A 14,334-nucleotide genomic window follows, 5' to 3' on the forward strand; every position below is an offset into this window, starting at 1 on the left:
AATAATATTACTATAAAGTATATGTTGAATATGTCTGTGCATTTATATTGTATCTTTCAGATTAATGCTGAAAACTTTTAAGAGATTTTTTTTATTCAATTTCTTTTTTTTTTTGCTCTGGGCCACATTGTAATAAACATAATGTGGCCCATTACGGAAAATGTGTTTGACACCCTGCTCTAAAGATGTCATATGGAATATGTTTTCAGCTATGAAACTTTAAGAGCTAAGTGGAAATATAAGCTCTAAGCAATTTAACCGCTTTTCCTAAAGACGTGACAGTGACATTCATCTGACAAGCTGATGGCCTTCGGAGAGGTTAGTGTTTGCCTTAAGAACATTACTCAATGTCAAAGTACACAAGGCTTACAGAATTGTTTAACCATGACATTTATGTTTGGTTTTGTGGCCAGAGTCAGCTGACTGCCACCCTGCTAACTTCTGTGGTGGCGGCAGTGTTTGGCTCACTGCAGATCGGATACCACACTGGCAATGTCAACTCCCCAGCCAGAGTGAGTACATGACTCTGGAAGCATGACACAAACACGCACAGCTCAAAAAGTAAATTTTAGTAAAGTCGTGAGAGCGTTCTATTCAGCCAGCTATGGTCTTGGAAACCTTTATGTTTACAGACAGGTAGCTACTATGTCTGGACTGTGTTGATTTATCGGCTCGGTATGTGGATACTCAGCAGCGTTCTCCAGGTGAAATTTCATTCCAATGCTACCAGGAAGACCTTCCAGGTCTTAGTCATGTCTTTCAAGTAGATGAAATGCAGTCTCTTAAAGTATGTTCACAAATTCTGTGAATATGGCATGCAAACTGAAGCTGACATCACAATCGCAATACACTTTAAAAGGAGAAGTTATGACAACCTTCTTATTGATGTACACAATGGAACATTTGTTAGTCAGGACCATTGTTTTAGAAATATATAAGGACCATTTAAGCATCAGCATGTGGTTTAAAGAAACTTTAAGAGATTTTATTGCTTTTAACAATAAATATACTCAAAGCAGCTTTACAGAAGTCCCTAGCTCCCTTATGCGCAAGCTGAGACATAACTAAAAATAAACCTCAAAACTGCTTGTTATACTTTATTTACTCAGATCATTGAAGACTTCTTCAATATGACATGGAAATCAAGACACAATCAGTCCATGCCAGACCACAGTTTAACATTTCTGTGGGCTCTGTCAGTCAGCATCAAGGACTTTGGAGCCCTGTTGGGGTCATTGGGTGTTAAAGGCCTGGCTGATTCCTATGGGCGGTGAGAAATGGCTTTAGTAATTTTTGCTTGTTTTGCCATAAAAAATCCTTGTTGAATACTTAATGGTACTAATTTTATTTTTACACCTTTTCCCTATAGGAGAAATGCCATTCTCATAGCAAACACGTTCTCTGTAGTGGGTGCCTGTCTGATGTTTTTAAGCAAAGCAGCTAAATCTTTTGAACTTCTTATAGTGGGCCGTTTCATTTTTGGCCTGTTCTGTGGTCTGATGATGAGCCTGAACCCACTGTATATCCAGGGTGTGTCCCCGATTAACCTCCGCGGTGCCTTCTCAACTCTCAACCAGGTTTCTTTTGCCTCTGGCATTTTCCTGGGCATGGTGAGAGACCACACACATTCTCTTCATCTTTTGTTCATCCTTTAAAAGCTCTCTAATTATGATCTGGTTCTCATCAGTGGAAGACTAAACTAGACTAATTCAGTTGTTTGTGGTGGATGTTACAGGTGGTGGGCTTAGAAACGGTCCTGGGCACACGAAAGTACTGGGCGTTAATGCTGTCTCTGTCCCTTATTCCAGCTGTCCTTCAGTATATAATCTTACCTTTTTGCCCCGAGAGCCCACGCTATTTCTTCATCAACTGTGGCAAAGAGCAAGAAGCAGAATCTGGTGGGTGTGAAAGAAGTTTACAGCTTCATACTCAGAATGTATTACCAGTTATCACTCGTTATATCCTGTCTGCAATTTCATTTTTATTTTATCTCCAGCTTTAAGAAGGTTAAGGGGAAACTCTGACAAGGTGACAAAGGAAATGGATGAGATGAGAGAGGAAGCATCTCACAGTGAAGTGAGAATAACTATCCGGGAATTCTTCCTCAAAAGCTGCTATAGACAGCCCATAATACTTGTTCTAATCATAAACCTGGGCAGCCAGTTATCTGGATTCAATGCGGTTAGTGTTCATATAGCAAAACCAAACAACATTATTCAAGCTTATCATCTTCTCTGACTTTGTGCTGTTTTGGATAATGACATGCCTGTGCAGTGGAGTGCAAAAAACCTTGAGTCTTGATAGAAAGTATTAGTGTGTTTAGTTTCACAGATGATTTTTCATTATCACTTATGAGCATAGTGTGTATATAAAACAAAAAATGAGCAAGATTTACTTTGTCATTGTCATAGTCTTTTCAGTTCAATTGTTGTCATGCCAGTCCGTGTTTTTGTGTCATTTTCTATTCAGAAAATATGGAAGAAGCAGACCTTGCTAACCATCTGTAATTACTTTTTTATGATAAGTAATTATTAATAATAGTTAAATATATATATAGAAAAATAGATTGAGTGCAGCCCTTTTTTTTTGTCAAAAAAGGACCTAAAAGTCCAGAAATGTGGTTCCATAAGAAAAGATTTTCCATTCCAGTTAGAACCCCACAACACCACAGCCACTCTTCATGTCTCCTACATCACTAATTTCTTCTGTTTATGCTGGACACTGTCGCTGTTCCTACCACTAGCCATCATTCAATGCAACGCACGCATCATTAGGAGCCTTATTTTAGGTAAAAAATTTTAAGTCCTTCTAGTTCCCTGGATAAAACATCACACTGTCTGTTACTTCATTTTCAGATCATAAATTATTCAACAAAAATATTTACCAAGGCCAAATTTGAAGAAGCAAAATATCTGACACTTGGAGTGGGAGCAATCAACGTGGCATTCACCATCGTGTCTGTGAGTGTTAGAACATTCCGGCATATTCAGAGCTGTGTGTGATTTGGGGGCACAAATTGTGATGCTCGTAAATGCCACCACTTTTTTTTTGCTGATATTCTGTTTATTACATATTAACATCACCATTCAAAAACCGTTGAAATTTTTTAATATACTTTGCATTTTTTCATGATTTGGCATTTGCTTTTGTTTGTTTTTTTTCTTCAAAGCTGCTCCTGGTGGAGAAGGCAGGGCGCAGAAAGCTGCTTCTTACTGGCTTCCTATTAGTAGCTTTTTGTAATTTACTTATGACCATCACTGACTCCTTGCTGGTGAGGTCAATGCACATGAATTACAACAAAAATAACCAAATCAGTTCTTTTTGGTGAATGTATTTTTGGTGAATATCACTCTGTTTATATCTCCTCAGGATATAGTCCCAGCCATTCGTGGTTTTCAGGTGCTTGTGGTGTTTCTCCTGATTTCAGCGTATGAGCTTGGTCCAGGGCCCATTTCTTGGTTCATTGGCGCTGAGCTCTTTGACCAGCCTGCCCGACCTATCGCCATGGCGTTCACCAGCATGCTCAACTGGGGGGGAAAATTCCTGCTAGCCCTCCTTTTCCCACCATTATTGGTATGTCATTTCTATCCTCTACAACTATAGAAGTTCAGTTAAGATCAATTACTTAGAATATAAATAGAAAAGACCAGGGAGTAACTTCTCATGTTAGAAGTTCAACATATTGGGCAAAGAGAAACAAAACTTTTTTCCATCATGATCTGTGTAAAGTATTTCAGAGGATGGTGGAGATAAAACTAGTTGATATTTGACATTTGAGAATGCAGTAATTGTTGGCAGAACATGATGAGTACTTTTACATGGCACTATTTATTAATAACAAAGCTACTAGAATTCTAAGCCTAAAATGATTTATATTTGTCACCCTTCATTGCTGGATTTTTTTCATTGTTTCTGGTAAGAGATGCAATCAGCTGTATATCATATGATACTGTATAAGCCAGAATGAATGATTTCTCAATTCCTGTGGTTAGATACCACAACAGTGATGAATGAACCATAGAAACTATGAATTAAATATGTAAGGAAAATCTACACTCTTCAAACTTTGGAATGAATGTGATGGGTTGTCCACAAGCATTATTCAGTCATCTATCCACTGGTTTTACCACCTACAGCCTCAAAAACATCTTCTTTGACAAACATCTGCCTTTATATATAGAGTGCTCTCTTTATACTCTATAAAGTATGCCCATGAGTGCATGACTGGTTAAATTGGTTTAATAATCTGTTGCATTTCAGCAGTGATCAGCAGTCTTGATTAACAAAATATTAAAGGCAAATTAATGGCTGATCAGAAGGTCATGAGTTCAGTGGTCACTGTTAATATAATCAATTCTATTTTTCTAGCACCTGTGTGGACCTTACGTCTACCTCCTCTTCATGTCCACGGCTTTGATAGCATTTACTTACACAATGCTTCGCCTCCCAGAAACAAAGGGCCGAACTTCAGATGACATTGCTGCCGAGTTTCACGGGGCAGCGAGCATTCCACTGTATAACAAAACAAGCTTCAATACTTTCACATGAACCAGAAGTCTCTACAACAATGGTTTCTCTGGCTCAGGCTGTAATGCCACAGAGGACAGGCTGTTCATTTCTCCCCAGACCAACAGAGGGCAGCCTTGGCCATCATTTGTACTGCTTCTTTTGTTGCTGGTTCTGTTTAAGATTACCTGTTTTGTTGTGGGTTGTTAGTACCCGTCTTTAAGGTTCTGTATTTCCTTTATCTAGCTTCTGTAGATGCTATTTTTCCTGATATATACAATTTTCCTACTTTGGTCCCTGCTTCTCTGTTTGTTTGTTCTTTTTTACACTGTAGAATTAAATATCTGCACTTGCACTCGACTTTGCCTCCTTTACCAGACACATGCAATGGTAATAGTAATGGAATCAGTCTAGCTAGGCAATGTTTAGTCCATGATTGATCGTTCATATTTTATTCTTACTACCTATTATTGTATTCAGTGCAGTTTAAGATTTGCATCAATTAACAAAGACCTAACATCAATGTAAAAATATCCTTTAGCACTTAAGACACGTTCATCCATCTGCATTTACTTACTAGTCTGATACACATTTCTATGCATTCATTAATTCGAGACCTTTGAACAACCTCACTAATAGTTGTTTATGAAATCTGACATGTGTCTTGCTTACATAAATGGATAAACCATAGTACCTTGTAGAAACAGAACAAGGCTGTGATTCGACAAGAAGATAACAATAATTCCATATGAGAGCAAGAGGTAGAAGAGATTCTTTTTACCTCAGAGTCAGATTTTGGCATCGATAAATGCAGCAAACAGAACTACGTTTTAAAATTTTTTAAAACATGACCCACATTGGATTTTTAATGTGTTTTGGGATGCAAGAATAGAATAATCCAATATCTCATTCAACCAGTAAAAGACGAGAATGATTAGGATTTTATGAAAGGTGATAAGATTGTCATTTGTTATTTGTTAGACATACAAGCATAGAGGGCTAATGGATCTAAGAACTTTTCTTTCTTTCTTTCTTATTAATCATCAAAAACATTTATGATGTCAATTTAGCAAAATAACTCATTTTTAGCTGCTATTCATGGCAGTTTGATGTTTGAGAAAACAACAGATATGATCCAGAAATGTGGCTACACAACATATAAAAGTAACACATAAAACAGTAAAATCTATACCAGACATGTACATATAAAAAGATTTGGCAAGTATTTCACTACAAGCTTGCGGCCATTGCTTTAGCTATAATCCATCTTCATGTGATCATTATGTGAACATGCTATAATATAGAACGAAACATGTTAGTATTACTATTTTCCCATAATTTAATAGCTATATTCTACATTTTTGAGAATACTCCAATATTTTAATTTAAGTCTCTTAAATCCAAAACGTAGTTCAGGAAGTTTATTCCATAATATGAGGCACAGAAAGAAAATACTATACAGATTAACCAACAATTTTCTTTAGTATTACTGTATAATCCCTGCTTGTAGTGGCTTTAGTTGACCTATTTGTAAACTCTACACACTAGAGAAGCAAGACTACTGGGATTTTAAGAACTAGTAAAGCATTTCAGAATTACTTTTCCCAACATAAAAAAAATCCATAATTTATTTGTTTCTTATAGATGTCGTCCACTTGATTACGTACCACAGCTGCATTATATAACAGCATTTTCCCTTTCACAATTAGTTTCAAGGAAACAAAGAAAAGAAGTCCAGAGACAGAGTAGTGACCTTACGCTTCGACAGCTCTTTCTAACAGTTTATCTTCCCACATGCACACTGTCTTAATTAAAAACAGCATGGTCAATATGGAGCCAAGTACTTCAGCCAAGTTACACCAGTTAAGGTCTCTCACGAAGATGCTAACCTTACAGAAAAGACACACAAACTGTGCAGAGGATCAAAGTTAAATCTTTGACAGTTTGTCAAATGGACAACTGTAAAAAAAAAAAAAACAAAGATGCTCCAAAGAGATGCAGCAACTCCACATACAGTATTGTGCATAGAAAGAACAGAAAATATACTATAGAGGTGTATGTGTGTGTATGAGAATGTGTTTGCATTTACTATGTTGTATGTTACATTATCATTACATTTATGGCATATGGCAGATGCCATTAACCAGATCGACTTACATTTTACATAACTGAGCAATTGAGGTTTAAGGGCCTTACTCAGGGGCCCAGTGGTGGCGACTTGGTGAACCTGGGAATCTGACTACCTTCCAACTTGTAGTCCAGGTGTGTCATCATGCACATGTACAATCAACAAGTGATGGTATCTCCAGCAATAATAATAAAAGCTTGTTTATATTTATTTTTCAAAGCTTCAATATTCCTCTGTAATAAGAAAATAAGAGACTTGTTGGCAGATTTTAAGTTGTGGCCATATATATTACATATTATAAAAGTAATATTATCAAGTTTAGTGACCAGAATAACCCATCTTCCTTCCATAGAAATCAACGATTCAACAATATCTCCTTTAAATTTGTTAATCAAAGTGAGAACCCCTGCGGAGTGGTTAGATCCGTGACTAAAGTAGGCCTTGTCACCCCACTGTGATTTCCAAAAGCGAACATCACCCTCACAGGAATGAGTTTCTTAAACAGTATTAAGTCAGCATTCATTCTTCTACAGTATAAGAATAAGGCTTTTCTTTTAGTGAGATCTCTCAAGCCACGAGTGTTCAACGATAAGATACTCAAAGAGTTAAACTCCACGTCTTGCATAAGAGAAAGAAAAAAGAAAAAAGAGAGAAAGAAAAAAAACAGTAAAGAGTAACTTGACTAAGAACACAAGAACACAAAAAGGTTTTAAAACTTACCGCTGTAAAACTGCGTTGACAAAGCGGTAGTTGAAGCTAACACATACCCTATAACGTAGGCAAAAGTGCAACTGTATGAGAGAGCATAACTTATTTGTGATAAAGGAACCATAACAAAGTAGAAAACTTTCACGTTGCCCCATAAATCGGTCTGCATTTAGAGATTGTTTGTCAATGCACAGTTCAGGAGCCAAGTTTGACTTCAGATGCTCCATGAAGACTGTAAATAAGATATCATTATAAAATAAAATAAGAAATTGTCCGAGCACAAATGAAACGTTCAAAAGGAATACTCTTTGAAGGTTATTTGTAAATGAAAGACTGATCAAGAGCAACTCGTGAAGAGAACACGGGGGCAGACATCAAAACGTGAAAAACTGTTCACGCACAATTCTTGAGATAAATTAAAAAAAAATTTGCTCCATGAAGGTAATCTGCGAAAATAGAACAATACGTTGTCCATCTCAAGGGCAGAGTTCGAGTTTTTTTCCAGTGACAAAAGCATGGGGACCCTTCCACGAGACCTTCTTCCCCTCCTCACGAGCCTTCTTAACCAACGGCCATAATTTGGCTCTAGCCTCAACATCTTGTTTGATCAGCGCCTCCTTGATCCGAAGCTTGTTTTCTTTTAGATAGCGCGAGTCTTTCGCAGCCCTCCATACCATGTCTCTGTAGGTACGCATGGTAAAACGCATGATGATGTTACGAGGTGCTCCGTCAGATCTCCTTAGCCCCAGACGGTGTACAACATCAACTACATGATCCAACTTGTTCTGGATACTAGAGACCATCTTCTTTAGGATGTCGATTGTCACGCCTATCGCATCTTCTCCGTCGCGCTCTGGGACCCCCTGTAGCTTGAGATTCCATCTACATGAGTACTGTTGCATTTCATCAAAGCTTTCTTTCAGACTTACATTTTCAACTCGCAATTCCTTTATCTCCTTTTCAAGTTGAACGATCTTGACAGCGTGCATCTTGATCTCTTCACTCATATGGGAGACTTTTTCAGATAGTTTGTCGAGTTTTCCGCAAGAAACGGAAACTTTTTTATCAATGGAGATCACCTTGTTGTGTGTTTCATCCACTTTAGCAGTTAGCTTCTAAATCGCATCAAGTAAATGTAGATAAGGAAACTTTGTTCATGCCTTTTGAACTCACAAGATTCTTGGATGGAATAGAGCAAACAGGCCTCGTAAGAACCTCTTCATTGGCACCGATTTCTGTCTCAAGATTAATATTAATATTCTCCATGTCGACCGACTCTGTGCAGCATTCTTCCATAAGGTGACCAGCTAGTATAGCACTTTCATGAATGGACTGATTTTTCCTTTTTTTGCCCATAATATCATGTCAAAAAGTACAAGTATTGCCAGAAAAATATCGAAAAAGCATATATCTTCTAAGTTGTAACTTTACATATTCAAATCTAAGTTTGTTAGCTTCAAACTCCTCAAACTACGTAGACGACTCTAAAACGTGACCATTCACACCGCTGCCATCTTGGCTTCCCACCTGCGTTACATACTTCCGTTTTGGAGGAGTATAGCGCTGACATATGTGGCTTGAACAACCACATTCATTTACACCTGTCCAGTTTCATCTGAAACGCGTCCCAGACCACCTCCTGAAGTGGTTTGTACCATCGGATTTATATCCGTCTCGAAGCCGTTTCGGAGAGCATTTAGACCTGGTCTTTTTACCATCGGATAGCTATCTGATCACAGAAAACGCAGGAAGTGACCAGGTCTAAAAAAACCCTATAGCCCCCCTTTTGCCATTTTAAATAATAGCATAACTTTTGGCTTACTATGTGGTCATATATAATATAAAACTCTTCTTGTTTTAAATTCTCACTGAGGGCTAAACCCCCTAAAGGTGAAATCCTAGATCCGCCCCTGAAGGCGTGTATCAGCTTGAGCAGTACACCATTTACAGCCACCATTTTCTCGAGCAGAAAACAGCAGCTGGTGAGTTAAGACTCTAAATTGTATAGGTTTATGGTAGAAATATAACTGTTGTGTTTCACATTAAGCTTACATTTGTTAACGGGAGCTAACAATGAGCAATACGTTGATAGCATTTAGTTCATGTTATTTTTCAACATTTACTAATACACTGTGTGTGTGTGTGTGTGTGTGTGTGTGTGTGTCTGTGTGTGTGTGTGTCTGTGTGTGTGTGTGTCTGTCTGCATCTCTGCCCTCCCCCCTCTGCAGTATAAACTCTAATGAAAGTGAAAGACAGCAGCTCCATTTTGTGACGAGTGAAAAATAAAGGATTTCAGGAGTAAAAACACAGTGAGTATCTAAAGCTCTAATATATAAACACATTGAAGTGACACTAGATACAGAAGAGTTTTGTGGCTTTGTACTGAAGCTTTAATGTACACAGGTTGTTTTATAACTTTATAGCGTGACTATTACCTGTAAGTGAACTCTGTGCTGATTCAGTGTTTAATTTAACACACCGATGTTGGAGTGAAGTAAACGTGTGTCCTGCTGTAATCTGGTGAAGGAGACATGACCTCCAACATGAGAGTATCTGGAAAACAGGACTTAAAGAAACACGAGAGGTGACTTACTTTTACATTCACCAGCAATAAATACACACCCAGTCTCACGGCAGTTCGTCACATTGGTTACGAAATGTAATCTATTTGATTCGTGTTCGTGGAGACTGAGCTCCCTTTTTTAACGTGTCAAAAAGCACGGACTTTCGATCTAATGTATTTCAATTGGAAGCATCTTTCGTGTCTGTACAGCGTTTTTCTTTCTGCCACTCAGAAGCAATTTTGCTCATTTGTTATTCATTTTTAAACTTTAAGCACTACGATAAGTTCAGGGTTCTGGATGCTTGGGGAAGAAGCTCCACCTCAGCCTCTCAATTCTGGGAATGTGGTGGTAGAGGCATCTTCCAGACTGAGGTCATCAGAAAACTCCGTTACAGGTGTACTGTATATGGGATCTCTTTTTTTTTTTGGAGTTTTATGTGCTGTAATGTATATGTGACAAAATGTAGGCTGTGTCTTCTTCCACGAACCATTACTCTAGATTAACATGGAAGACTAACTGGAAACCACACAAGGTGTACTAATTTTCCAAGAGAAATGATCTGATGTTCAGTAATGACCTCAGATTTGAGGGAACAACACTGTAAATGTACCAAGTGTTCTCATTTCTTTGTCATTTGCAGTTGAATTCCATTGAAGAAAGTATATCCAAAAACACAAAAGCACTTCTGTTGAAAGATTTAACCCCAGAAAGCAGCCACTGACTTTTTACAGCACAATTAAATGGGTCTGTAAAATATTACTTTAAACAGCATTACTTAACAGTCTGATTTAGTGGAATAATGAAAACCATTTTCACATGATAGATATTCAAATCTGAATCAGTAAAATCATATTTACTCTTGTCTTGTCTTACCTAAAGGACATCATATCACTTAATTTTTAAAGCCTTTCTATGGAACGGAGAAAAAGCGATGATTTAATCTAAACCGATCAGGATGCATCATTCAGAGTTCAGCCTGAGGAGTGACAGAATAGTTCCTTCAGAACATGAGTGAGGAAAAAAAAACATCAGGTCTTTAAAAATGCAGTCTGGATGGTGAAACAGTGCCATCTAGAAAACGTTGAACTTCAAACCACAAGTTTCTGGATTTTCTAAACTCAGTGTTTATTATGCGGCATTTGAAAGAAATAAGCAGGTTATTATTATTATTATTATTATTATTATTATTATTATTATTATTATTATTATTATAACTAAAAGTCAGCTCTGATTATTTAATAATAACTAGACAAATTCCACAGTGAGTAAAGGTGAAGAAAAGACTACAGGCAGCATTTCACTTTGTCAGGTTGGAAATCCCTCATTTACATATTGTAGCCTGTCTGAATATGAATTTCTGAGCTTTGTAAGAAAAAAATTAAATGTGAAGTTAAATACTGCCCTCTAGTGGATCATATGCCCATTGCACACTCTTGGTGAACGTGTGTGTTTTGCTAAATAAAATATAATGTGGGTTATGAGTTTATGTTAGTGTGCAAAACATTCCTTTTCTATTGTATGTTTGGTTTTGAACCTGATGGTCTAAAATCAGTGCGTACAAAACTTTAAATCAAAAGCATTGACATGCCTAAAATCCAGTGTTGTAATGTAACGAAGTACAAATACTTCGTTACTGTACTTAAGTAGAAATTTCACGTACTTCGCTATTTAAATTTATGTAAACTTTCACTTTTACTCCACTACATTTCCTAGATAAAATGTGTACTTTTACTCCGTTATATTTCCACTAAGCATCTTCGTTACTCGTTACTACAAAATAAAATCATAAGAAATGTGTGCGACTGCAATAAGGGAGGTTTGGCGAATCGCTGCTTATAGATTGCATTACGCACGTCCGCACGCTATAGGGAGAAGCACAGGCACGCGCAGCGTGCACGCGCAGTCAGAGCTGGAGGCATTTATCTATAACGTTAATCGGCTGAAAGCTGCAAATACGGCAACCAAAAGCAGTGAAATGTCACTATTCTTATTACCAGAGTTGTAGCACAAACAAAAATTATTAATGCAAACAATCCATTCAATACTAAATAAAAATAACATTTATTGATTTGGTCTTTGTCTTGTGAATATTTTTTTATTAATGACTGCATTCATTGGACACACTGTTTGTAGAGAATGTACACATACATGAACTGATTTGATTCAAGACTGGCATCATTACATCATGCATAAAATGTTGGTGTCCCCTTTTGCCATTTAATAATACCATAACTTTTGGCTTACTATGTCATATAGTGGGGGGGCACAGTGGCTTAGCGGTTAGCACGTTTGCCTCACACCTCCAGGGTTGGGGGTTCGATTCCCGCCTCCGCCATGTGTGTGTGGAGTTTGCTTGTTCTCCACGTGCCTCGGGGGTTTTCTCCGGGTACTCCGGTTTCCTCCCCCAGTCCAAAGACAAGCATGGTAGGTTGATTGGCATCTCTGGAAAATTGTCCGTAGTGTGTGAATGAATAAGAGTGTGTGTGTGTGCCCTGCGATGGGTTGGCACTCCGTCCAGGCCTTGATGCCCGATGACGCCTGAGATAGGCACAGACTCCCCGTGACCCGAGCTAGTTCGGATAAGAAAATGAAATAAATGAAATTATGTGACTAGTTATATTCCTTTTTTCTGTCTTTCTTTGCCCCTTTTGGCATGCCATTTGCATTATATAGTCAATACTTCTTGTAACGTAGGGCTAATATGGTTACTTGGGTTACTTTTGTTTACTATGTTACTGTGTTTGTTTTGGAATCTTATTTCCCTGTGTTTGCTAGTGGATGCTTGAATGTCCTCCAGGATCAATCAATGAATCAATGAATCAATGAATCAATAAAGTAAGTAAGTAAGCCTTCAGGGAGAAGTTACTGGACGCTCCATGCTCGCTTCACAAGATTCTCGAACAGCTTCATCCGTGATGCTGTCAGAATGTCCATCACCTTCCCCCTCTTCCATCTACTCCTGAACTTTAAAAAAAAAAAAAATCTACAGCTCACTACACACTTCTTCATGGCACACAAGACACTTTAACTGTCTGTAAAAATCTGACACTGTTCCACTTTATACATTACAGTCTTTTACGGTCATACTGTTGCTATATGTATTGCACCATACAAAAGCCTTCATACTCAGTATTCAGAATGTTTACATACATTTAGATGAATATTCGCACCTTACAAATTCACTGTTTACATTGACTCAGATGTTTATTCATTCAGATTTATATATTCACTCGGTTTATATATGTCTATTTTTTACACTGTTGTTTTATTTATTTTTATTATCTATTAAAAAAATTATATTGCAATAACTGTTCATATTGTTATACAAACTCTCTACATTGTATTGCTAATTTAAACGCTTGATTCGAGAAACAGTATTTTGATTCGTCTGTATATCTGACCATATGATGGCATTGACAATAAAGAACCTTGAACCTTGAAGTAAGTAAATAAATATCTATCCTAGTTAGTAAGTCACACCTTGTTTGTCAGCTCCTCCAGCCTATTTGATGCCTATTTGTTTCCTTTAATGTTTGAAGAGATTTTGTAAATATTGTTTCTTTTGTGCATATTTTATCACCTTAAATATAATTTAAACATATTTTTAAATATGTTTTGTATATTTATACTACATTGTACAAAAAAAAAGGAAAGATTAAAAGAAGTGTTTCTGTACTATATTTTTTTAATTTACTACTGCCTACATGATTACAAAAATAAAATTAAGGTGGTTAAAACATTTAAACAATCCAGTAATTAATAGAATGTGTCATGACGCGGGGCAGGAAGCGGACCCAAATGCAGGATAGCCAAAACAAAACAGGGTTTAATAACAAAGGAAACACTAAACATGACACAGTCTGAAGACAAGACAAGACAACAGTAGATTCCGCGCTGCACAAGGCAACGTGGCACAGTTAAATACACAAGACAATCAGATACAATTAGGAGTAGGCGTGGAAACAGGGCAAGGCAGACAAGGGCAGGGCAGACATGTGACGAGGAACATACACAAACAAATGCACGTGGCCAAAGTCCGGGCTGAGTCATAACAGAATGTCTGTTTTGTTTGATCATTTTCTTTATTTGTTTGTTTTTTAATAGATATTTTTGATGGTAATCTGTTTTATTATTGCCCTTCTGTGAGTGTTGGGCCTGTCTGTGTTGGCTGTTTCTGTATGTGAATATTTCTTTGTTTGATTTTATGTATAGCACTTTGAGTTGTGTATAGAGAAGTGTATTATAAATATGAGTAATTCTGATAAAAATACACAATCATGTGCAATACTTCTGCATGTTATCAGATATTGTGTATTCACTGCAAGTTTATAGCACATGTTCCAGATGGCATTAATGTCACTGACACTGGGGAGAGTTGCAGACTTTAAACTTTAGACTGTAAAACTGAAACCAAAATTTATGACATAT

General features: G+C 37.2%; 1 protein-coding gene across 1 annotated transcript; it reads left to right on the forward strand.

Moving 5' to 3' along the window:
- The first annotated feature begins 303 nt into the window (after nucleotides 1-303).
- LOC113640566 (solute carrier family 2, facilitated glucose transporter member 1) lies at nucleotides 304-4,770 on the forward strand. Its single transcript, XM_027143091.2, has 10 exons — nucleotides 304-318; nucleotides 414-512; nucleotides 1,110-1,270; nucleotides 1,370-1,610; nucleotides 1,736-1,898; nucleotides 1,997-2,181; nucleotides 2,856-2,960; nucleotides 3,170-3,271; nucleotides 3,370-3,573; nucleotides 4,369-4,770. Exons 1-10 carry the CDS (start codon nucleotides 304-306, stop codon nucleotides 4,546-4,548), a joined length of 1,455 nt encoding a protein of 484 aa, XP_026998892.2. The 3' UTR covers nucleotides 4,549-4,770.
- The last annotated feature ends 9,564 nt before the right edge of the window (nucleotides 4,771-14,334 follow it).

This window comes from Tachysurus fulvidraco, chromosome 12 (assembly GCF_022655615.1).
Source record: "Tachysurus fulvidraco isolate hzauxx_2018 chromosome 12, HZAU_PFXX_2.0, whole genome shotgun sequence".
Taxonomy (NCBI): Eukaryota; Metazoa; Chordata; class Actinopteri; order Siluriformes; family Bagridae; genus Tachysurus; species Tachysurus fulvidraco.

Excerpts from the sequence above, each read along its gene's own strand:
- LOC113640566 (XM_027143091.2), top strand. Across the intron at positions 1,271-1,369 it reads CTGGCTGATTCCTATGGGCG|GAGAAATGCCATTCTCATAG; the intron begins GTGAGAAATGGC and ends TTTTCCCTATAG. Across the intron at positions 3,272-3,369 it reads CCATCACTGACTCCTTGCTG|GATATAGTCCCAGCCATTCG; the intron begins GTGAGGTCAATG and ends ATATCTCCTCAG.